Here is a 23,785-nt window from a genome sequence, read left to right as displayed (position 1 = left end):
GAACCGAGGCTGTGCACGACCTCCTCCTCCTCCTCCTCCTCCTCCTTCTTTGCCCCGTCGGCTGCGTGCTGCTCCGGGCCAGGGGGAAAGCGAGGCGAGGCAAGCGAGGCCCGACCTGGATTTACCGTCCTCGGCCTCCCCCAGGCCCCCCGCGACGGGGGCGCCCCGGCTGTGATCGCTCCCGCGGTTGGAGGTCGGGGAGCGGCCCGGGCTCTGGCCATGTTCTCGGAGGAGGATTTCTGGATCGTCCTGTGAAGGAAGAGGTGAGTGAGGGAGGGCAGGACGGACGGAGGGAGGGAGACAGGGAGGGAGGGAGGGAGGGAGTGAGTGCGGCCCAGAAAGGGCCGGCTGGACCCGGGGGCACCGCCAGAGAGATCCGCTCTTCTTGGCCCGAGCTGCTGGCCTTTAGGTTGGAGACCTACAGGGCTGCCAGAGCCGACAAGAAGAAGCTCCTTTGGCAGCTCCTTTGGGTCTGTCTGTCAAGCGAACTTGAGCCCGTCGCCCGGGCACCACCGAGCGAGCGAGGCCTGCTGTCTGGAGGGCTGCCTCTCTGAAAATTGGGGGCCCCGGTGAGGCCTGTGAGTTTGGGAACTTGGCCAGATAGCTTCTCTGCCTATATATTTTTGCGTTGGGGAGGGATCTCCCCGAAGTCGAGTTCCAGGCACTGGTGCCCTTTACCTGTTCCAGGGGGGACTGCCTCCCTCCCCCCCTGTGTTCCTCGTGGTGGACCTTGGGATCAGAACAACTTGGGAGGGGTAGGGTGCCACTTCCAGGTCCGATTTAACTGCCAGGTGGAACTTTAAGGTGGTTTTTTTTGCCATCCCACCAATGGAAGCAGTGTCTGGGAAACTCACAGCCCCCGAGATCCTTTAGCAGGCCTATTTCACTGTGCAAAGGGGTGAGTGTGTGGAAACCGACTTGTGTGAAGGGGGTGGCTGGGGCAAGAAGGAGGCGGGGCTGGGGGCAGCTTTGGTTTTCCTGTTCAACTTTCAGCGTCCCCTGCCTGACAAAAGTGACCCCTGCAAGGAAGGCCTAATGCTTTCTTAGCTGCTTTGCCTCCCCTCCTCTTGGGATGGGCATAATCTTTGGGGATTATAGAGGAGACCGTTGAGATTTGCTCCCTGTGAGTGTGGAATGCAAAAAAAAAAAAAAAAAAAAATGGCTTTGTCTCCATCTTTCTCTGTGCTTGGGTGGAGAGCTGGGTTGGTACCTGTAAGGCTCCTGTATTCTTACAGGTCCTTCCTGACCCTGTGAACCTTTTTCTATCATGATTGTCCCAGCTCTAGGATAGGGTGGCTACCACCTTGCTGAAAGAGAAATAACCCAATCAGGGCTGTTAATGCCAAAGTTACTGTTTCTAATATGAGGAATTTTGGAGAGGGGTGTGTGTGAGAGCATGAAGGCTCGAACCTCAGACCTCTGGGCCTGAAGTCGGGACAGCCTCTCTCACAGCTGTCATACTGCCCATCAGGGACTTGGAGAGTGTATCCTACTCCTTCACTCCATCCCTTCCAGTATGTACAGACTAGAACTCCTTGAGCTTGGTCTTTGAAAGGGGAAAACGGGGCCGGAGAGATAGCATGGAGGTGTAAGGCATTTGCCTTTCATGCAGGAGGTCATCGGTTCGAATCCCGGGGCCCCATATGGTCCCCTGTGCCTGCCAGGAGCAATTTCTGAGCCTGGAGCCAGGAATAACCCCTGAGCACTGCCAGGTGTGACCCCAAAAAAAAAAAAAAAAAAAAAAGGGGGAAAACAGGTTTTTTTGCCCTGGAAAGTTTCTGGATTGTAATCCCAAAGTGAGGTAACACAGGTGGTGTGAGGCTTGCTGTCATCCCATGCTCTGTGACCCTGCCAGCCTCACTGGCTCCTGCTCTCTGTCCCCAGAGAACTTCCTTAGGAGGAAGTCCTCTTTTTGTAAACTGTAAATGACCCCAGTTGGACCCACTGGCAATCCAGAGGGTCCTTTGCTGCCATTTGGATTCTTCCTGGAGGGCCGACCCAAGATGGGGGTGGGGAGAGGTGTGGTTTGATTCTCAGGCTGGGAACCAGGAAGTCCTGAGTCCTACTGAAGGACTGTTCACTCAAGGGCCTGCTTCAGCCTTTCACCTCTCCAAACCTCCATTTCCCAGTTGTTTCGGAAAATGGAGTAGAGACTATTGATCTGGACTGTAGGCAGCGAAGACAGTGGGTAGAGATGAATCCCTGCCTTATAACTTGCTGTTTTGGGCCTCTTAGATCTAGGACAAAAGAGCCAGCCTAGTTTTACTCCCCAGATCTGTATTCTCTAGGATTTCTAATTTCCCAAAAGCAGTGGCCTAGTGTAGATCCAAGGAAAGAGCCCTTTATGTGTATGTGTTTGTGGTCTCTGATGTGGTAGGTATTTGTTTAATTCTCTGCAGAGGCCTGATAACTGGGACTTGGCAGTGGGATCCAGAGGTAGGGAAATAGGATTCAAACCTCTTGGAGGTGCTCTTAGATTCTTTATATTAAAGTGTATTGAAGGACATTCATTACTCTTTGCTCCTTGATCTCTCACCTCCCATGATCCTTTGGCTCCAGCTTGGGAAGATGTAGCCACTCTGGTCTCCTAAGGCTGGAGGAAGTAGTACTAGCTTTTCCCTGTTGGAGAGGGCTGCGCTTGGAGGAGGCAGAGGAATTTGTCTCTCTGGCCTTGTATGTGGCAGTCCTCCCACCCCGAGTATTATCACTGTTGCTTTTTATTTCTTGCTGTTTGTGACTCCTTTTGGCCTCAATTTTGAGAGCAGGGGTGGTAGATGGTCTTTGGGAGCATGTTGTGGTAAGAGACAGTTAAAGATGTAAGTAAGCAGTTAGGATACTTTTAAGCCTTCTGGGTGTGGTCAAATCTTCAGTGACTAGGACCAAGGACCTAGCTAGTGTACTGACCTCCAAGTCCTGTTTCCCACAGATGACTTTTCGGAGGCCTTGAAGTCCCAGCACAGCTTTTCTGTATACCACCTGGGTGATCACCTTGCTTTCCTTTCAGGCGTGGTTGGTTGTATGACAAGTTTGGGGAAAAGATGATATGGGAATGGAAGTTAACAGGTGATTCCTTACTTACCCAGCTAAGGAGATTCTGGTAGTGGGAGGGGAAAGAGTACAGTGATCCCTTTTCCTGTGATATGTCACAGAGGCACACACATACATGATCTCAGGGAATAGAGGATTAGTGCTGTTTTCACTCAAGCTGGGTAGGAAAGAAGGAACAGTATTGTGGCTCTTAGGCCATTGATTTATTGGTCCTGGAACTTTGAGACCTTCCTCTGTTTCATCTGCTCCTGTCACTCAACCCCCGAGTGGCTAATTGGGATACTTGATATTTGGTTTGGGAAGAGGGGCTTGTTCTTACTAAGGTTGGTGTGGCTCCTCTGTCTGGTTAAGTAAGGTGAAAGGATAAGAGCAAAATTTCTTACTTTTTTTTGTTTTTTTTTTTGGGGGTCACACCCGGCATCGCTCAGGGGTTACTCCTGGCAGGCTCGGGGACCATGTGGGATGCCGGGATTTGAACTGATGACCTTCTGCATGAAAGGCAAACGCCTTACCCTCCATGCTATCTCTTCGGCCCCAAAATTTCTTACATTTTATGTAGAATTCTGTTTTAGGAATTTCCTCCACCTTCTCTAGGACATTGCATTTTCTCTGGTTAAGTGCCTATTCTTATTCAAAGCTCATGCCTATCCCCTCTCCCTCTGTAGGTTCCCTTTCTTCCTCACTTTTGTAATTTTTCTTATTCCTTATTCCCCTCTGAGATTTAGGAAAATATACCCAGAGTTGTAAATCATAGCCTTTATGTAGCTTTACTATGCTTCATTTGATTCTGGTAGAGATAGGAATATCTTAGAAGAGGGGACCGTTATTTCCCCCTTCCCCCCACTGTTCCCCCATTGTATATGTGGAAACCCTGCTTGAAGAGGAAGGAAGCTGCTCTGCTGTGTCCTACTGGCTTAGAACTCCTCCAAGTGGTGTGTTTTTTTCTGAGACTACAACTCCCAGAATGCTTAGCCAGGCTACACATGCTCAGTAACTCTTAAGGCCCACTTCTGTTAACTACTAGGGACTTCTGAGGAGAAAGGGCAGTTGGCGTTGCCAGGGGCAACAATCTGAGGCCTCTTGACTAGGTGAGAGTCTAAGTCTGTCACAGCGCAGGGGTCAGAGGGTGGGTCTGAGCTAGGTTTGGATGGGCAAGGAGTAGAAATGTGGGTGTTCTCTCTAGTTGATTGAGATGTTCTGGTTGAAGCCAGTGGAAATAGAGGACATCCAACCATAGCAAGACTTTAGTTCTAATATTGTGTTTTATATCTTCTAGGACCCTAGAATGAATCTTTGGGAAAGGGATTTATTTACTAGCTTTATAACTAACTATTCTGACTTGATAGACATAGGATGTGAGCAAACATGAGACATGAGGAGAAAGCCAGGGAATAGGACCCATCAACAGGGCCAAGACAGCAGAGGTGTCTTTGCCAGAATGCAACAAAAAAGCAATTTGAGATGCAGATTGGATGTATATCAGCTGGAGGTTATTGCCTTGGGAATTCTCCCTCCCCCCCCCCCCACTTGGCTTTGTGCTCAGAAATTGCTCCTGGAATGGTCGGGAGACCATTGGGATGTCAGGAATTGAACCTGGTTTGGTTGCGTGCAAGGCAAATGCCCCCACTGTGCTATCACTCCAGCCCTGCCCTGGGAATTCTTACATAAGAGACTGGAAGTGAGAAGGGAGAATGGACTCATGATAATTCAGATAGGAAAAGAGGTATGTACATATCTGGGCAGAAAGTAGGCAGTGGGATAGAGGGTAAGGAGCTTGACTTATGATTTTGTTGGTATAGCTTTGCTCTGATTTCTGTGATACCTAGAGACCATTGGCTACCTTCTTCCTAGAATTGTGGGAAATATGCTTAATGAGGAGATGTACCAGATAGAAAGATCTCTCTCTTGACACTGACAGGTCTCCCCGAGAGGGCCCTGCCCAGTCGGAGAGAGGGATGGACAGCCAGAAGCCGCCTGGTGAGGATAAAGATTCAGAACCGGCAGGTGAGTAAGACAAATTCTGGCTTTGTTGATAGATTTTTCTTCTCAGGAAGCCTTAGATTTTTTCATCTTGGCCTTAAGGACACATTTGTCTAGTTGAAGATAACTGAAGGACTTTGGGACAGAAATTGAAATGCCAAATCTCTGAGCCGGAGTGATAGTACAGCAGTGGAGCATTTGCCTTGCATGTGGCTAACCTGGGACGGACCTGGGTTTGATCCCTGGCATCCTATATGGTCCCCTAAGCCTTCCAGGAGCGATTTCTGAGTGGAATGCCAGGAGTAACCCCTGTAACTGAGCCAGGAGTGACCACCGGGTATGGCCCAAAACCAAAAACCAAAAAAATAAGCCAAATCTCTTGTCCATCAAGGGCATTTTGACATGGATCCGATGAGTGGACTAACAGTAAATAGAGGCTAATGGGCTGATTTCTCCAATCGCTTCTCTGTTCATTCAGCTGATGGACCTGCAGCTTCTGAGGAGTCAGGCGCCACTGAGCCAGACCTTCCCAACCCATCTGTGGGGGAGGTCTCTGTGTCCAGTTCTGGGGGTTGCAGGCTTCAGGAGCCTCCCCGGGTCTTCAGGTAAATAGTTTGGGAAAAAATGGACATAAAGATAACTGAGGGTTTAATTCTGAGATACTGTCCTCAGACTGCCAGATCATGGGGCATATCTGTGGGCAGAGGCCTTGGTTCTGATACTTGTGTGTCCACAGTGGGGGTCCAGTGCGGCGTTGTGCTCTCTGTAACTGCGGGGAGCCCAGTCTTCATGGGCAGCGAGAGCTTCGGTGCTTTCAGTTGCCATTTGACTGGCCCCAGTGTCCAGTGGCATCTCCTGGGGGGAGCCCCAGACCCAGTGAGGCAGCACTGTCTAGTGAAGACCTATCACAGATTGGTTTCCCTGAGGGCCTGACACCTGCCCACCTTGGAGAGCCCGGAGGTGAGTAGTGTGGGGTATCTGACTTGAGCAAGAAAAGGGAGAGGAGTATCCCTGAATCAACGGGGATCTTTTATTAACTTTTTATATTTGTCTCTTTCCATCTCTAAAGGGTCCTGCTGGGCTCATCATTGGTGCGCTGCATGGTCGGCAGGTGTATGGGGGCAAGAGGGTCCAGAACTATGTGGTGTGGACAAGGCCATCTTCTCAGGGATCTCACAGGTGGGACTAGGACCAAGGGGACTGACTACATAAGCCAAGGGTGATTCTTAGAGGCTGGAGAATGGGAAGGATAGTGGGATATAGTGGACAGAGAAACCTGGAAGAATCTGACTGGTACTGAGGCTTTGTTTCCACCTTGTCAGCGCTGCTCCCACTGCACCAGGCTCGGTGCCTCCATCCCCTGCCGCTCTCCCAGATGTTCACGGCTTTACCACTTCCCCTGTGCAACTGCCAGTGGTTCCTTTTTATCCATGAAAACGCTGCAACTGCTCTGCCCAGAGCACAGTGAGGGGGCCGCACATTTGGGTGAGAAGCCTTGCCATTTTATTTTGTTATTTGGCATTTTGTTCGGTGTGTGTGTGTGTGTGTGCGTGCGTGCATGTGCGCGCGCATACCCAGTGGTGCATAGGAGATCATGTGCTGCTGGGGACTGAACCTGGGGGGGTCCCCCCGCGAAACATATGTTCCAGCCCTTTGAGCCATCTCCCTCACCCAAGAAGTCCTACCCGTTGGACAAAAGTCGTGTGCAGGGCTGGGTTTTCTTCCTCTGAGCACAAATGGAAGTCTAATTGTATATGCAGTCGGTTTGCTCAACCAGAGGAGGGGTGAACCCAGTAAGCCCACATACTTTGCCTGTCTGATATTTAACAACAGTGTATGCTATATACTGTGCTGGCTTGGGCTACTCACTTAATGTCAGTGCATACTTTTTGTGTGAAGTTTATGACAGGAACTCACTGTTTGATCTGTGTTCTCTGTCCACACTCACTATAGAGGATGCTCGCTGTGCAGTCTGTGAGGGGCCAGGGCAACTGTGTGACCTGTTCTTCTGTACCACCTGTGGGCATCACTATCATGGGGCCTGCCTAGACACTGCTTTGACTGCCCGCAAGCGTGCTGGCTGGCAGTGCCCTGAATGTAAAGTGTGCCAAGCCTGCAGGTAAGAAGGGCTAGCAAGAGGGAAGCCTTTAGCAGAACACTGGTTCAGATTGAATTTGTGAGGACTCCTGTGCCCTGTGACTTTGCAGGAAACCTGGGAATGACTCTAAGATGTTGGTGTGTGAGACATGTGACAAAGGATTTCATACCTTCTGCCTAAAACCACCAATAGAAGAACTGCCTGCTCACTCTTGGAAGTGTAAGGTGAGGCTTCTTTGCACCTGCTGTCCCTGGATTCTGCCTTTGTTCCTTTCACTGGTGAAGAGCCCTGCTGCGCTGCTCCACCCCTGTCTCACTCTCTTATCTGCCTGCTTCTTTCCTTAGGTCTGCCGAGTATGCCGAGCCTGTGGGGTGGGCTCAGCAGAGCTAAATCCCAACTCTGAGTGGTTTGAGAACTACTCACTCTGTCACCGTTGTCACAAAGCCCAGGGTGGCCAACATATTGGTTCTCTTGCTGAGCAGCATTCCCCTGTTTGTCGAAGGTAATTGGCTTGTGTGGACTAGAAGAGATTGGGATCAGGGCTTAGAAGAACAGACTGACCGGCTTCATTAGACCAGGGGGAGTTTTATTTATTAATTTAGGTTTTTGGGCCACCCCAGCAATGCTCCAAGTTCCTGCTGGCTCAGTATTCAAGAATTACTCCTGGAAGGCTCAGGGGGCCTAGATGGGATGCCAGGGATCAAATCCAAGTCAGCTGCATGCAAGGAAAACGCCCTACCCTCTGTACTCCTCTGTACTATTTTTCTGGCCCCTCAAGGGGAGGGGAGTCTTAGAGGAGAGCAATAAGGTTGGCAGGACAATCGATGACACTTCTTCCCTAGTGTGTACTGTGGAGGTGGTGTCTGATAGAAAATCATGATGCTTGTATATCCCTGTCCTTTCTGCAGATTCTCACCCCCAGAGCCTGGTAATATCCCCACTGAGGAACCCAGTACTCCATATGTCACATGCCAAAGGCAGCCAAAGAGTGGGCACGTGACCTCTATGCAACCCAAGGAACCTGGGCCCCTGCATTGTGACGCCAAACCACTAGGTGAGTAGGGTGTTTGTAGAGCCCTGAAAAGTAATGTCCATCTATTCGAAGCTTTTCTTTTTCTTTTTCTTTTTTCTGGTGTTTGGGTCATACTTGGTGACACTCGGGTTATTCCTGGCTATGCGCTCAGAAATTGCTCCTGGCTTGGGGGACCATATGGAACCCCAGGGATTGAGCCAGGTTCAGCTGAGTGCAAGGCAAATGCCCTACTGCTGCACTATTACTCCGGCCCTACGTCCATCTATTCTGTGGCAAGGCACAGTTTCTGTTTTACCCTAGACCCTTTACATTCTGTGGTATGGATCTAAGCTAGTCCTATCGTGTCTATCTATAGGGAGAGCAGGGGCCCAACTTGAACCCCGATTGGATGTTCCTCTAAAAGAGGAGATGCCACTGCCGCCCCCATCGGAAGAGTCGCCCCTCTCCCCACCACCTGAGGAATTGCCCACATCCCCACCACCTGAGGCATCACGCTTGTCCCCGCCACCTGAAGAATCACCCCTCTCTCCACCACCTGAAGAGTCGCCCTTGTCTCCCTCACCCGAGTCATCTTTTTCTCCACCGGAGGAGTCACCCTTCTCTTCACCACCTCCCCCACTGGAGACACCCCTGTCTCCACCACCTGAAGCATCACCTCTCTCTCCACCAGTTGAAGAGTCTCCCCTGTCCCCCCCACCTGAGGAGTTACCCACTTCCCCACCCCCTGAAGCATCCCGCCTGTCTCCACCACCTGAGGAATCCCCCATGTCCCCTCCACCTGAAGAGTCACCCATGTCTCCACCACCCGAGGCATCGTGTGTGTTCCCACCATTTGAAGAATCGCCCCTCTCTCCTCCACCCGAGGAGTCTCCTCTCTCCCCACCACCTGAGGCTTCACGCTTGTCGCCACCGCCTGAAGATTCTCCCATGTCCCCGCTACCTGAAAACTCACTGACGTCCCCACCCCCTGAGATAGCACACCCATCCCACATACCTGAGGTATCATGCCTGTCCCCACCACCTGGGGAGTCTCCCCTGTCCCCGCCGCCAGAGGAGTCTCCCACATCCCCTCCCCCTGAGGCTTCACGTCTGTCCCCACCTCCTGAGGACTCGCCTGCTTCCCCACCACCTGACGACTTGGTTGTGTCCTTGGCGGAGACTGCTTTGTCACTGCTGCCTGAGGAGCCAAGAGTTTGTCCCTGTCCTGAAGAGCCACATCTGTTGCCTGTTCCTGAGGAGCCACACGTGTCCCCTGTGCCTGAGAAGCCACGCCTGTCCCCTGCACTTGAGCCTTGCCTCTCGCCTGTACCTGAGGAACCTCACCTGTCCCCCCGGCCCGAGGAGTGTCAGCTGTCTCCCACACCCAAGGAGCCACATCTCTCCCCTCAGCCTGAGGAGTTGCACTTGTCCCCTCAGTCAGAGGAGCCACATCTGTCTCCCCAGCCTGCGGAGTCGTGCCTGTCCCCCCAACCTAAGGAACCCTCTGAGGAACCAGGCCTCTGCCCTGCACCTGCAGAATTGCCCTTGTTCCTCCAGTCTGGGGAGCTACACTTATCCCCCTTGCTTGGAGAGCCAGCCCTGTCCAAGCCTGGGGAACCACCACCCTCTCCTCTGCCAGAGGAGCTGCCCTTGTCCCCATCTGAGGAACCAGCTTTGTCTCCTCAGCTGATGCCACCAGGTAAGGAAGGAGCTATGTGTACCTCTCTCCTGTAAGGCTGTCTCGACTCTGACCGGAACACCTAGTCTAAGAACCTTTCCTTTTCTCTTTTTCCTCTAGATCCTCTTCCTCCTCCACTCTCACCCATTATCACAGCTGTGGCTCCGCCAGCCCTGTCCCCTTTGGGGGAGTTGGAGTACCCCTTTGTTGCCAAAGGGGATAGTGACCCTGAATCGCCACTGGCTGCCCCTGTCCTCGAGACCCCCATTAGCCCTCCACCGGAAGCTAACTGCACTGACCCTGAGCCTGTACCTCCCATGATCCTTCCCCCATCTCCAGGCTCCTCAGTGGGACCAGCCTCTCCCATTCTGATGGAGCCCCTGCCCCCTCAATGTTCTCCACTTCCCCAGCAATCCCCAGCTCCCCCGAACTCTCCTCGCCAGTGTTCTCCTCCTGCTCTGCCATTGTCCGTTCCCTCTCCACTGAGTCCCATAAGGAAGGGAACAGAGGTCTTAGAGGAGGCCGAGGCATCTGAGATGGAGACTGAGAAGGTCCCAGAACCTGAGTGTCCAGCCTTGGAGCCCACCCCTACAAGTCCTCTCCCCTCCCCCATGGGGAGCCTTTCCTGTCCTGCCCCTAGCCCTGCCCCAGCTCTGGTTGACTTCTCTGGACTGGCAGAGGACACAGCCCCTATGGATGGGATGGACACTCCTGATTCACAGCCAGAGGTTGGACAGGCCTCTGGCAGTTTAGGTGGTGAACTTAAGGGTTCCCCTGTGCTCCTGGACCCTGAGGAGCTGGCCCCTGTGACCCCTATGGAGGTCTATGGCCCAGAATGCAAACAGGCAGGGCAGGGCTCGCCCTGTGAAGAACAAGAGGAATCCCGTGTACCGGTGGCCCCCACCCCACCCACTCTCATCAAATCTGACATTGTTAATGAGATCTCCAATCTGAGCCAGGGCGATGCTATTGCCAGTTTCCCTGGCTCCGAACCCTTGCTGGGCTCTCCTGACCCTGAGGGGGGTGGCTCCCTGTCCATGGAGCTGGGGGTATCGACAGATGTCAGCCCGGCCCGAGATGAGGGCTCCCTGCGGCTCTGTACCGACTCACTGCCAGAGACCGATGACTCACTATTGTGTGATGCTGGGACAGCTATCAGCGGAGGCAAAGCTGAGGGGGACAAAGGGAGAAGACGCAGCTCCCCAGCTCGTTCTCGCATAAAGCAGGTGAGAGGCTAAACAGCCATTGGATGCACCCAAAGTCCTATTGCTGTGAGAGGTACAGTCCAGCATCCAGGCTTCTTTCCACCAACCTGGATTCACCCAGCCTCTCAGGAAGCCTATAGTTCATCCTCTGATTTGGCTAAGAAAATGCTAGTTATAGAAGGATTTGCCCAGCTTCATGGTCATTAGGTAGTAGAATGGGGATGAGAAAACTGGGTCTCTCAAATAAGTATTTGTTTCCTTCTGTACCATGTTGGCCACTCTCTGGAAGAGGGAAATGGTTGATATCAGAGTCACCTACTTGTTGCTCTCTGAGAACTTGACTTTTCCCCTGCCTGGACACAGGACTCCTTGGTTTACTATTTGCCTTTATCCCTACATTTCTTCCCTCTGAGCCTGTGGTTCTAGTACAGTTGCTCATGGCTCGCCTATGTGATTGTCCTCTTTTCTAATAGGGTCGCAGTAGTAGTTTCCCAGGAAGACGGCGACCACGAGGAGGAGCCCATGGAGGCCGTGGGAGAGGACGGGCCCGACTAAAATCAACTACTTCTTCCATCGAGACTCTGGTAGTAAGGAGAGGCTTCCCCTCCCCCAAAATGCTCCAACTGCTTTTTCTTGAGTTAAATCCCCTTTAAATCCTGCTTCAATGCAAAAGTCCCTGCTTCTCCAAAATCTTTGCCATTGCCGGAGCAGAGTGTTCTTCTGTCTCTTAGTCCTGGCTTCTAGCCTTCACATTAGTCCAGAGTTCATGCCTCCTTTCCCCAAAACTAGAGAGAAAAAGTGGTTTAACTATGGTTAGTTTGAACTGCTTCACTTTCTACAACTCTCTGCCATTAAGGTTGCTGATATCGATAGTTCTCCCAGCAAGGAGGAAGAAGACGATGACGATGATACCATGCAGAATACTGTGGTTCTCTTCTCCAACACAGACAAATTTGTCCTAATGCAGGTACTTGACTTGTATGGTCTCATCCTCAGGGAGGGGCCTAGATTGGGGAACACAAAAGATCTACTTTTAAGAAAACCCAGCTGAAGAAAACAGTAATTCAGAATATTTGTTTTTGTTTTGTTCAGCTACCAAATTTCTCATGAGTGTTTTCTCTGAGCTTGACAGTGAATTTAGGGATTTAGGGCCTGAGCAATAGCACAGTGGTAGGGCATTTGCCTTGCTTGCAGCTGACCCAAGACAGACCCAATTCCTGGCATCCCATATGGTCCCTCGAGCCTACCAGGAGTTATTTCTGAGCGCAGAGCCAGGAGGAACCCTTGAGCACCGCCAGGTATGACCCAAAAACAAACGAAAAGAACAAGGAAATAGGGGCCAGAGAGATAGCATGAAGGTAATGGAGGTAGGGTGTTTGCCTTGCATATAGGACAGTGGTTCGATTCCCAGCATCCCATATGGTCCCCCGAGCCTGCCACTAGCAGTTTCTGAGCGTAGAACCAAGAGTAACCCCTGAGCGCTGCTGGGTGTGACCCAAAATCCAAAAACCAAACCAAAACAAAACAACAAGGAATTTAGAACAGTGAGAAAGGCAGAAATGATCATTAAACCTTTGAGTCTGAGGAGCTTTGTTACCAACTGAATAATCTCAAAACTGACAGAGTTTGGAGTTTGTCATATCTCTAACTTTCTTACTCTGACAGTCTTTTTTTATTTTGGAGGGCGATTGAGCCCATGCTTGGCATTGTTTCAAAGGATCATGGGATACCAGGATAAAAACCTGAACTCTTGCTTGCCAATTTGAACGATATTCCTGGCCCTTATCCTAACCAGTCTTTCAATCTTATTTTCTTTTTTCCTTACCATATTTTCCGGCGTATACGATAACTTTTGAAATGAAAAAAATTCAACCGAAAATCGGGGGTCGTCTTATACACCAAGTATATTCCGAAAAACGTTTCAATATGCCGCTAAACGAAAATCGTCTGGATATTGCCACAAAACGAATTTTCCAACTCAATCCTGCACCAATCACTGCAAGGCTGCTCAGACCGCCTCTCTAACTCAGCCAATCCAAGCAGGCTTTTGATGCATGCAAATTAGACAATGTTCTGTACCGAATCTATACTGTAAAAAGCCTGCTCAGATTGGCCAGAGTCAGAAGTCTTATTACAGTAGAACCTTTGAACCTTTGCTTGTTGTGATTGGCTCACTGTGGTACATACAGTTGCAGCACAGGAACGTTCTGTCTGATACAGCGAATATAGGCCTAAACCTATGTTTTAACCTATGTTTTAGGGGGTCGTCTTATATACCGGAAAATACGGTGCTTTTACTCATCCCAGGTCAGAGAAGCATCCTAGAAAGCCACTGGGTCTCCTGATGACAATACTGTCCCGATGCTGGATGTGGCTTCCTCCCTTCTTTCAGATTAGCATTGTAGTCATCGTGGGACTGAGTATGATAAGGGAATTTAGTTAAACATTTTAGTCTCTCTGTTTTCATAGGACATGTGTGTGGTATGTGGCAGCTTTGGTCGTGGGGCAGAAGGACACCTCCTTGCCTGTTCCCAGTGTTCTCAGTGCTATCACCCTTACTGTGTCAACAGCAAGGTAAGTTCAGTGCTCATAGGGTATAGCGGAAAAGGATCAAGTTGGGTTTCTTATTTTTTCCCCTTCTGTATTTTGGAATAGGGGCTATTCCTGGTCCAGTACTTGGGGAGCGGGTGGTACTACTAGGGATTAATTTCCCATTTGCACAGCCTGAGCCCAAGCCCTTTGAACCATCTCCTTGACCAGGATGTTAATTTTTATCCTGTTCTGGCCACAGCAATCTCTTTTGTTTTCTTTCATGATTGAACCCAGAACCTTAGACATACAAGGCATGTAAACTCCTGTGCCATATCCCTGGTTGATGTCTCTTGAAAGTGGCTATTAATCATAGAAACTACAAAGCCATTACCACTTAATCTTCTAGTAGAGAATCACGTTGCTTTGTGGATGGGACTGTTTACTTACATGTGTGAAAACCTAGCTTCAATTCCTAGCATTCCACCCCACCCCAAACCCAAAAACTGCTTCGGGGTAAAGAACTTTACAAATGGTTCTATTCTTTACAGATTTTTGATGATGGTGTAGTATAATTTAGTCCATTATAAAAACTGGGAACTGGGGCCGGGCGGTGGCGCTAAAGGTAAGGTGCCTGCCTTGCCTGCGCAAGCCTTGGACGGACCGCGGTTCGATCCCCCGGTGTTCCATATGGTCCCCCAAGCCAGGAGCAACTTCTGAGCACATAGCTAGGAGTAACCCCTGAGCGTTACCGGGTGTGGCCCAAAAAACCAAAAAAAAAACAAAAACAAAAAACAAAAAACTGGGAACTTTTCTACTAGAAAATGTGATCTAGGGGGCTGGAGAGATAGCATGGAGGTAAGGCGTTTGCCTTTCATGCAGAAGGTCATTGGTTCGAACCCGAGCATCTTATATGGTCTCCCGAGCCTGCTAGGAGTGATTTCTGAGCGTGGAGCCAGGAGTAACCCCAGAGCGCCACTGGGTGTGACCCAAAAAGAAAAAAAAAATGTGATCCAGATTGAAAATGAAATGTAAAATCAAAATCATGGGTATACGCCTACAAAGAGAAAACTACTTTTTGTTTGTTTGTGTTTGGGCCACACCTGGCAGTGCTTAGGAGTTATTCCTGACTCTGCACTCAGAAATCACTGCTGGAAGATGTGGGGAACCTTTTGGGATGCCAGGGTTCAAACTCAGGTTGGTTGCTTGCAAGAAAAGTACCCTACCCACTCTGCTATCACTGGCCCAAGAGAAACTTCTTAATCCAAAATGTGGGGGCTTTACAACAATAGTGCTCAACTAGCATTAAGTAACTTAGTAAATCTTCAATGACATACGAGATATGAAAATTTCACAAACTTTTTTTTTCCATACCCGGCGGATCTCAGGGGTTACTCAGAAATCACTCCTGGTAGGCTCAGGATGCTGGGGATTAAACCTAGGTTGTCTGCGTGCAAGGCAAATGTCCTACCCACTCTGCTATCTCTGGTTCCATAAATGTTTTTTTTACTTGGTTTTTGGCCACACCCGGTGGTGCTCAGGGATTACTCCTGGCTATCTACTCAGAAATAGCTCCTGGCAGGCATGAGGGACCACATGGGATGCTGGGGATTCGAACCTATCACCTTAGGTCCTGGGTCGGCTGCTTGCAAGGCAAACGCCACTGTGTTCTCTCTCCGGATCTCCCATAAATTTTTTTAATAGTTTCTTTTTTGTTTGTTTTATAATTCCATTACCATTTAGTTGTACCAAGTGAATTAGGTAAATTATTTGTACCTGCCAAAGGGCAGTCTTTGAGTAGGTTGGGAAACTGTTGACAAGAGTTTATAATAGTTGTGGGATTGGTGCTGGAATATTAAGTGCCAGGAGTAATTGTATTATGAGCAACTCTGTAAATCACAGCCTCTAAAATAAAGATATTTAGGGCCGGCACGCTAGCATAGCTAGTAGATGTAACCAATCCCGGCCCCATAAGCCTGAATGCCACTGGGTGTGTGCCAACCCCCCCCCCAAAAAAAAAAATGATACTTAATTTTTTTTTTTTTAATTTTTTGGGTATTTGGGTCACACCCAGTGATGCTCAAGAGTTAATCCTGCCTATGCGCACAGAAATCACTCCTGGCTTGGTGGACCATATGGGACTCTGGGGATCGAACCCAGGTCCATCCTGAGCGCATGCTCTACTGCTGTGCTATTGCTCCAGTCCCGATATTTACTTTTTTTAAAAAAGGGAAAACGGGCTGAATGATAGTATAACAGGTAAGTCATTTGCCTTGCACAGGCCAACCTGGGTCTGATACCTGGCATCCTATATGGTTCCTGGAACCTACCAGGAGTAATTTTTTTTTTTTTTTTTTTTTTTATAATTTCTGAGTGCAGAGTCAGGAGTAACCCCAAAACCAAAAAGACAAAAGCTAACAAAATAATTAGGGGATTGATTAATAATTGATTTAGAACTTGTCCACTATTTTCTGACTTTTTTTTTTTTTTGGGGGGGCCACACCCAGCGGTGCTCAGGGGTTACTCCTGGCTGTCTGCTCAGAAATAGCTCCTGGCAGGCACGGGGGACCATATGGGACACCGGGATTCGAACCAACCACCTTAGGTCCTGAGTCGGCTGCTTGCAAGGCAAATGCCGCTGTGCTATCTCTCCGGGCCCTATTTTCTGACTTTCAGTAGAAGATAGATTCTAAATATTCACCAAGATTAGAGGAAAATGCAATTCACAGTGTTTTTTTTTTTTGTTTTGTTTTGTTTTTTGTTTTTAGTTTTGGGCCAAACCTGGTGGTGTGGCCACAAAATTGGTAGATTATGCATTGCCTGGGATCAAAGGACAGAGCGTGTTCTCCAACCCTTTGAGTCATTTCCCCTGTCGTATGCAGTAATTTTGAAACTTAGCTTGTGAAACATTGCCCTTGCAGAGGCCATGTCCGACTGGCTCCTCTGTCCAGCAGAGTTCTCTGCAATCCTAAGTATAAAGACACCTTTTGGCAAGTGAGGATGCTCTGCATATCTTCTCTGTAGTCACATCTAGATCACATGCACTGAACTCCAGGCCCACCCATCTAAGTTTCACTCTCCTCAAAGAAGTGGTTTGAGTACTCCCTTCATCACACCCTGAGGGATTAAGAAGTTGCCATTTTCTGCACCAGATCACCAAGGTGATGCTGCTAAAGGGCTGGCGTTGTGTGGAATGCATCGTGTGTGAGGTGTGTGGCCAGGCCTCAGACCCCTCACGCCTGCTGCTCTGTGACGACTGTGACATTAGCTATCACACATACTGCCTGGATCCCCCACTGCTCACTGTGCCCAAGGGCGGCTGGAAGTGCAAGTGGTAAGGAAACCAGGATCTTTGTGGGTAGGGGGTGGTGGGGGAGGCACAAGGCTTGAGACATTAGAGAATGTCACTGTCACTGTGGCAGGAACTGGGTGTGGAAGAGCAGGTTGGTTGTCTGGTTCTTGGTGAGGGTCCTTCTAGGTACTTTGCGTAAGTTAGATTCTAAGGATTTGTCTCTCTGTCCCCACCAGGTGTGTGTCTTGTATGCAGTGTGGGGCTGCCTCCCCGGGATTTCATTGTGAGTGGCAGAATAGTTATACACACTGCGGGCCCTGTGCCAGCCTGGTTACATGTCCTATCTGTCATGCCCCATATGTGGAAGAGGACCTTCTAATCCAGTGCCGCCACTGTGAACGGTGAGAATCCTCCTTTCCCCCTTGTATTCTCCCTCTCTTCCTTCTCCTCAGCCTTTTATTGTCCAGGTTCATCTCTTTCTGTCCCCCTTCTCCCAGGTGGATGCATGCTGGCTGCGAGAGTCTCTTCACAGAGGATGATGTGGAGCAGGCGGCTGATGAGGGCTTTGACTGTGTCTCCTGCCAGCCTTATGTGGTAAAGCCTGCTGGTGAGTTCCAGGTCCTGGGAAGGGGAGGGGCAACAGAGGGTGCTGAGAATGGGATAGGGCTTCAGCTGCCTTGGTTTGACTTTCTTGTCACAGTGCCTGTTGCTCCGCCAGAGTTGGTGCCTATAAAGGTGAAAGAGCCAGGTGAGTCACAGAAACATGAAATCCCTGAATCAGAGGTGACTTAAGACACTGTTTAGGGGATAGAGAAATAGCATGGAGGTAAGGCGTTTTGCCTTGTATGCAGAAGGATGGTGGTTTGAACCCTGGCATCCCATATGGTCCCTTGAGCCTGCCAGGAGCGATTTCTAAGTGTAGAGCCAGGTGTAACCCCTGAGCGCTGCCGGGTGTGACCCAAAACCAAAAAAAAAAAAAAAAAAAAAAAAAAAGACACTGTTTAGTATAGCTCAAGCTATCCAGCTACATCTTTTTTTTTTTTTTTTTTTTTTTTTTTATTTTAACACCTTGATTACATACATGAAGAGGAATCTAAGACCCAGGGAGGTTTAGTGGCCTGTCTAGCAGCACCCAGTAGATTAGTGGCAAGTTAGTGGTTAAAACCAAGGCCTCTACTTTTCCAGGTGGATTTTCTCCACCTGCCTGCCAAGGCCTCTGTGCTCTAACATCTTTTCTTCAGAAGATGTGACTCACGCTACTCAGTAAAGAGCTGGGGCACTTTTACCCTTCGTTAGGACTATTAGGAGCACTACCTCTAGCAAGCAGGGATCCTCCACGCTCCAAGTAGCTCAAGCTATTTGATATATTGAGAATAAACCTAAAGTTAGGCTCTGCTGCAGTCTTGGGTCACTCTGGGAACTCAGGCCTCAGCCGGTACCCATTGTGGGTGTTCATCTCTAGCCTTCAGACTGTCCTCACTGGGATTTAAATTGAAACTGAGTTCTGGTTGCCAGCATCAAGGGGTCTCATGTCCTTCCCCTTTCTGTAGAGCCTCAATACTTTCGCTTTGAGGGTGTGTGGCTGACAGAAACTGGCATGGCTGTGCTGCGAAACCTGACAATGTCACCCCTGCACAAGCGGCGCCAGCGCCGAGGACGGCCTGGCCTCCCAGGAGAGGTTGGGATGGAGGGTATTGAGCCCTCAGATACCCTTGGCCCCGATGACAAGAAGGATGGGGACCTGGACACTGACGAGCTGCTCAAGGGTGAAGGTAGGTCTGGGGATCTCAGAGCCAAAGGAAGGACTTAGCCAGCACTTCACTCAGGTGTTGGGCCAGGGCAGCACCACTATTGTTGTTTACTCTGAAGCCCAGTTGGGCCTTGTGTGGAAAGTCATGCACCACAGTTCTTGGGTGGAAGGACAACAGGTTTAGGTTAAAGGAACCGTACCTATAAGCTGCTCGCTCTTCTGTATGCACAGGTGGCATAGAACACATGGAATGTGAAATTAAACTGGAAGGCCCTGGAAGCCCTGATGTGGAGCCTGGCAAAGAGGAGACTGAGGAAAGCAAAAAACGCAAACGCAAACCCTACCGGCCTGGTGAGGGCCTGGGAAGGGGAAAGTGGTTATGAAGGGAAGCTCATCATGTGCCAGCAGCTTCTCAACTTCAGTTTTGCCTCTTCACAGGCATTGGTGGTTTCATGGTGCGACAGCGGAAATCGCACACGCGCATGAAAAAGGGGCCTGCTGTGCAGGCCGAGGTGTTGAGTGGGGATGGACAGCCTGACGAGGGTGAGGCGGGTGAGGGCACCAGTGTGGGAAGAAGGTGGGGGTCACAGAACATTGGGCACTGGTAGGGTGGGCTCACTGAAAGGCTAGAAGAGTGATGGGACTACCTGGGTTTGGGAAGAGAGTAGGCCGAATGTGTCCAGGTTAAGTTGGGAGAAGTGTGTCCATTGCTCCCAGAGCCTGACACCTGGCATTCTGTCCCAGTGATGCCTACTGACCTGCCTGCAGAAAGCTCTGTGGACCAGAGTTTAGCTGATGCGGATGAAAAGAAAAAGCAGCAACGGCGTGGGCGCAAGAAAAGCAAACTGGAGGACATGTTCCCTGCTTACCTACAGGTTGGTCTTAGTCTGTGAAGGGTTAGGGGAGTGTCTGCTCTCCAGAGCATGCCACAATCCGTTTCTCCCTGATTCTTCTACAGGAGGCCTTCTTTGGAAAGGAGCTGCTGGACCTGAGTCGAAAGACCCTTTTTGCCGTTGGGATGGGCCGTCCAAGCTTTGGACTAGGAATCCCAAAGGCCAAGGGGGATGGAGGCTCAGATAGGAAGGAACTTCCCACCTTACAGAAAGGTTAGTAAACTGAAAGGTCCTAGTTTCCTAAGGAGCTGGCAATGGAATTTGGTGGGAAATGGGCTGGTCTTCAGGAGTTCAAGGGGATGCCAGATACCTGCTTAAGACTATTGAACTGGGAACCAGCCAGAATCTCAGGTGTAGGATATATCTGACTGGAATGGGATTGTTATATTGTTGTTTACAGGAGACGATGGTCCAGATGTTGCAGATGAAGAATCCCATGGGCCCGAGGGCAAGGCTGATACACCAGGTGAGGGTTGCTAGTTTGACTTCTATCAATTAGTTCTGCCTCTGTGAGCGTATTCATCATTGGGAGCTGGAAGTGATTCCACATCCTTTATCATTCAGAGGAAGGGGGTCATTGTTGTGTTTGTTTTGGGACCACACCTGGTGATCGGGGCTTATTTCTGGCTCTGGGTTCCCCTGGTAGGACTTAGGGGACCATGTGGGGGGAGCTTAGGGAACCATAAGGGTGCTGGGACTAAACCTGGCTGCTTAGAAGGTACTTTACCTGTTGAACAATCACTCTGGCCCTTGAGGGTGTCCCATTTGGTTCTTCCATTCTGGCCTTGGCTCATGAGCTTCTCTTAACTGCAGGACCTGAGGATGGGGGCATAAAGGCATCCCCAGTGCCCAGTGACCCTGAGAAGCCAGGCACCCCAGGTGAAGGGATGCTTAGCTCTGACTTAGACAGGATTCCCACAGAAGGTGAGATTGGATCCACACTGCATGAATGAGGGTTCTCTGGGAGAAGCTGCTGTCTGGGATGTCCATCTGTGACTTCCCTGGGAGTATCCTGGCATCTTCCCAGCCCAGGATCTCCTTTGATGCCCATCACTCCCTTAGCACCATATTTTCTCATTCTCCCACAGAACTGCCCAAGATGGAATCCAAGGACCTGCAACAACTCTTTAAGGATGTTCTGGGTTCTGAGCGAGAGCAGCATCTGGGTTGTGGAACTCCTGGCCTAGATGGCAATCGGACACCATTGCAGAGACCCTTTCTTCAAGGTGATCCAGGTGGGAGTGGCTTGATGTCTGAGTGGGCAGGGATGACCAGGCTTGCCTTCTGTATGCACTGGTTTATTAGAAAGTGTTCTCTAATCCTGGACCTCTTATAGGTGGACTTCCTCTGGGTAGTCTCCCCTCCAGCAGCCCAATCGACTCTTACCCAGGCCTCTGCCAGTCCCCATTCCTAGATTCCAGGTTGGTGTTCATAGTTGGTGTGCCTGGGCAGTCTCTGAGTCCCCTTCCCTCTGTTTGGCCTGTATGGAGGGAGGTCACCTTGGATTTCTGGGTGGTCGTGTTGCAGTACTTCCTTGTCAGTGGGCCTCTATTTGGGGAAGGCTTGTGACCTGGGGTGCTCTGGGTTGTTAGTATGGGGTGGGGGCTCAGCTTTCTGGATCCCTGTGACTCTCTGCCCCTGCGCCCCAGGGAGCGTGGGGGCTTCTTTAGCCCAGAACCTGGTGAGCCAGACAGCCCTTGGACAGGCTCAGGGGGTACCACACCCTCCACCCCCACTACCCCCACCACGGAGGGTGAGGGCGACGGACTCTCCTATAACCAGCGGAGTCTTCAGCGCTGGGAGAAGGATGAAGAGTTGGGCCAACTATCCACCATTTCACCTGTGCTCTATGCCAATATTAACTTTCCTAATCTCAAGCAAGATTACCCAGGTATATGGGGGACCAGGGCAAGGGAGGCTTGAAAATGGTGGGTATTGGGTCACCTGTTAAATGTCCTCTAACACAATCTCACCATTCTCCAGACTGGTCCAGCCGATGCAAGCAAATCATGAAGCTCTGGAGAAAGGTTCCAGCTGCTGACAAAGCCCCCTACCTGGTGAGATAGGAGAGAACCCAGAGCAGGGTGTGACACAGAGAGGGAGACACGTGGGACGTCGCCTCTGTTTTCCATTACCTAGTCTTAAGCAGCCTTGGCTGGAAGGGATCAGTTTTGCAGTAGGGTGTGAGTGACATGATGAGGATGGGGATTGGCATGGGACTGAGCTCTAGGTTTAAGGTACTGTCTTATGTTCTTCAGCAAAAGGCCAAAGATAACCGGGCAGCTCATCGCATCAACAAAGTGCAAAAGGTGAGCGAGGATGGGGTTGAACTATGCCATCCAATTCCTGTAGCTGTAGCCTCACTGAGTTTGGAGGGTGGTGGGGAATAGGGCCTACCCACAGCAGCCTGACGGCTCTGTGCCTGGTCTCCCCTGTAGCAGGCTGAGAGCCAGATCAACAAGCAGACCAAGGTGGGCGACATGGCCCGTAAGATTGACCGACCAGCCCTACATCTCCGCATTCCCCCCCAGCCAGGGGCACTGGGCAGTCCGCCCCCTGCTGCCGCCCCCACCATTTTCATTGGCAGCCCCACTACCCCCGCCGGCTTGTCTACCTCTGCGGATGGGTTCCTGAAGCCGCCGGTGGGTGCTGTGCCCGGCCCTGACTCACCCGGTGAGCTCTTCCTCAAGCTCCCACCCCAGGTGCCCGCCCAAGTGCCTTCGCAGGACCCCTTTGGACTGGCCCCCACCTACGCTTTGGAACCGTGCTTCCCCACAGCACCACCCACCTATCCTCCCTATCCTAGTCCAACTGGGGCCCCCTCACAGCCCCCAACACTGGGCACTTCATCTCGTTCTGGGACTGGCCAGCCGGGGGAATTCCACGCTACTCCACCTGGTACCCCCCGACAACAACCTTCCACACCGGACCCCTTCCTCAAACCCCGATGCCCTTCTTTAGACAACTTGGCTGTACCTGAGAGCCCAGTGGGAGGTGGAGGCAAGGCTTCTGAGCCCCTACTGTCTCCCCCACCTTTTGGGGAGTCTCGGAAGGCTCTGGAGGTGAAGAAGGAAGAACTTGGGGCATCCTCGCCTAGCTATGGTCCCCCAAACCTAGGCTTCGTTGACTCACCTTCCTCAGGCCCTCACCTGGGCAATCTGGAGTTAAAGGCACCTGATGTCTTCAAAGCCCCCTTGACCCCTCGGGCATCTCAGGTAGAACCCCAGAGCCCAGGCTTGGGCTTAAGGCCCCAGGAGCCACTGCTTGCCCAAACTTTGACCCCTTCTCCCCCCAGCCACTCAGACATCTTTCGCTCTGGCCCCTACCCTGACCCCTATGCTCAGCCCCCCTTGACCCCTCGGCCCCAACCCCCACCCCCTGAGAACTGCTGTTCCTTGCCCCCTCGCTCGCTGCCTTCTGACCCTTTCTCCCGTGTGCCCGCCAGTCCCCAGTCCCAGTCTAGCTCCCAGTCCCCTTTGACACCCCGTCCCCTGTCTGCTGAAGCTTTCTGCCCATCTCCTGTGACCCCTCGCTTTCAGTCCCCTGACCCTTATTCCCGCCCACCCTCCCGCCCTCATTCCCGGGACCCATTTGCCCCATTGCATAAGCCACCTCGACCCCAGCCCTCTGAAGTTGCCTTCAAGGCTGGGCCTCTAGCCCACACTCCGCTGGGGGCTGGGGGCTTCCCAGCAGCGCTGCCCTCCGGGCCAGCAGGTGAACTCCACGCCAAGGTCCCAAGTGGGCAGCCCCCCAACTTTGCCCGATCCCCTGGGACTGGTGCATTTGTGGGCACACCCTCTCCCATGCGTTTCACTTTCCCTCAGGCAGTAGGTGATCCATCCTTAAAGCCACCTGTCCCTCAGCCTGGCCTCCCTCCACCCCATGGGATCAACAGCCATTTTGGGCCTGGCCCTATCTTGGGCAAGCCTCAAAGCACAAACTACACAGTAGCCACAGGGAACTTCCACTCATCGGGGAGTCCCCTGGGTCCCAGCCCTGGATCCACAGGAGAGGGTTATGGGCTGTCTTCACTACGGCCCCCCTCAGTCCTCCCACCTGCACCCGATGGCTCCCTCCCCTACCTGTCGCATGGAGCCACACAGCGGGCAGGCATCGCCTCTCCAGCTGATAAGCGAGAAGACCCGGGGTCTGGAATGAACAGCTCTTTGGTTGCCCCTGAACTTCCTGGCACCCAAGACCCAAGCCTGTCTAGCCTCACCCAGACAGAGCTGGAAAAGCAGCGACAGGTCAGTCACTCCACCCTTGTGGAATTGAGCCCTCTTGTCTCCACTGCTCCTGA

The 23,785-nt window shown here is 51.2% G+C and overlaps 1 protein-coding gene across 1 annotated transcript in view; it reads left to right on the top strand.

Moving 5' to 3' along the window:
- Positions 1 to 98: 98 nt before the first annotated feature.
- Positions 99 to 23,785, top strand: part of KMT2D (lysine methyltransferase 2D) — a 47,019-nt gene continuing 23,332 nt past the window's right edge. The window contains exons 1-32 of the mRNA XM_049783344.1: positions 99 to 263; positions 4,967 to 5,052; positions 5,507 to 5,633; positions 5,765 to 5,988; positions 6,098 to 6,207; positions 6,351 to 6,513; positions 6,982 to 7,147; positions 7,236 to 7,350; positions 7,471 to 7,628; positions 8,035 to 8,180; positions 8,515 to 9,837; positions 9,937 to 11,042; positions 11,495 to 11,608; positions 11,878 to 11,988; positions 13,491 to 13,595; positions 16,703 to 16,884; positions 17,079 to 17,243; positions 17,340 to 17,449; positions 17,543 to 17,590; positions 18,393 to 18,614; positions 18,824 to 18,943; positions 19,031 to 19,135; positions 19,337 to 19,467; positions 19,551 to 19,698; positions 19,886 to 19,951; positions 20,299 to 20,409; positions 20,574 to 20,720; positions 20,822 to 20,906; positions 21,135 to 21,376; positions 21,469 to 21,542; positions 21,744 to 21,794; positions 21,924 to 23,732. Coding sequence (XP_049639301.1) covers positions 5,004 to 5,052; positions 5,507 to 5,633; positions 5,765 to 5,988; positions 6,098 to 6,207; positions 6,351 to 6,513; positions 6,982 to 7,147; positions 7,236 to 7,350; positions 7,471 to 7,628; positions 8,035 to 8,180; positions 8,515 to 9,837; positions 9,937 to 11,042; positions 11,495 to 11,608; positions 11,878 to 11,988; positions 13,491 to 13,595; positions 16,703 to 16,884; positions 17,079 to 17,243; positions 17,340 to 17,449; positions 17,543 to 17,590; positions 18,393 to 18,614; positions 18,824 to 18,943; positions 19,031 to 19,135; positions 19,337 to 19,467; positions 19,551 to 19,698; positions 19,886 to 19,951; positions 20,299 to 20,409; positions 20,574 to 20,720; positions 20,822 to 20,906; positions 21,135 to 21,376; positions 21,469 to 21,542; positions 21,744 to 21,794; positions 21,924 to 23,732 — 7,833 coding nt within the window. The 5' untranslated portion in view covers positions 99 to 263; positions 4,967 to 5,003. The remainder of the gene's footprint in view (positions 264 to 4,966; positions 5,053 to 5,506; positions 5,634 to 5,764; positions 5,989 to 6,097; positions 6,208 to 6,350; positions 6,514 to 6,981; positions 7,148 to 7,235; positions 7,351 to 7,470; positions 7,629 to 8,034; positions 8,181 to 8,514; positions 9,838 to 9,936; positions 11,043 to 11,494; positions 11,609 to 11,877; positions 11,989 to 13,490; positions 13,596 to 16,702; positions 16,885 to 17,078; positions 17,244 to 17,339; positions 17,450 to 17,542; positions 17,591 to 18,392; positions 18,615 to 18,823; positions 18,944 to 19,030; positions 19,136 to 19,336; positions 19,468 to 19,550; positions 19,699 to 19,885; positions 19,952 to 20,298; positions 20,410 to 20,573; positions 20,721 to 20,821; positions 20,907 to 21,134; positions 21,377 to 21,468; positions 21,543 to 21,743; positions 21,795 to 21,923; positions 23,733 to 23,785) is intronic.

Source organism: Suncus etruscus, chromosome 11 (assembly GCF_024139225.1).
Source record: "Suncus etruscus isolate mSunEtr1 chromosome 11, mSunEtr1.pri.cur, whole genome shotgun sequence".
In the NCBI taxonomy this organism is placed as follows: domain Eukaryota; kingdom Metazoa; phylum Chordata; class Mammalia; order Eulipotyphla; family Soricidae; genus Suncus; species Suncus etruscus.
This window is presented reverse-complemented; position numbering and strand designations above follow the sequence as displayed.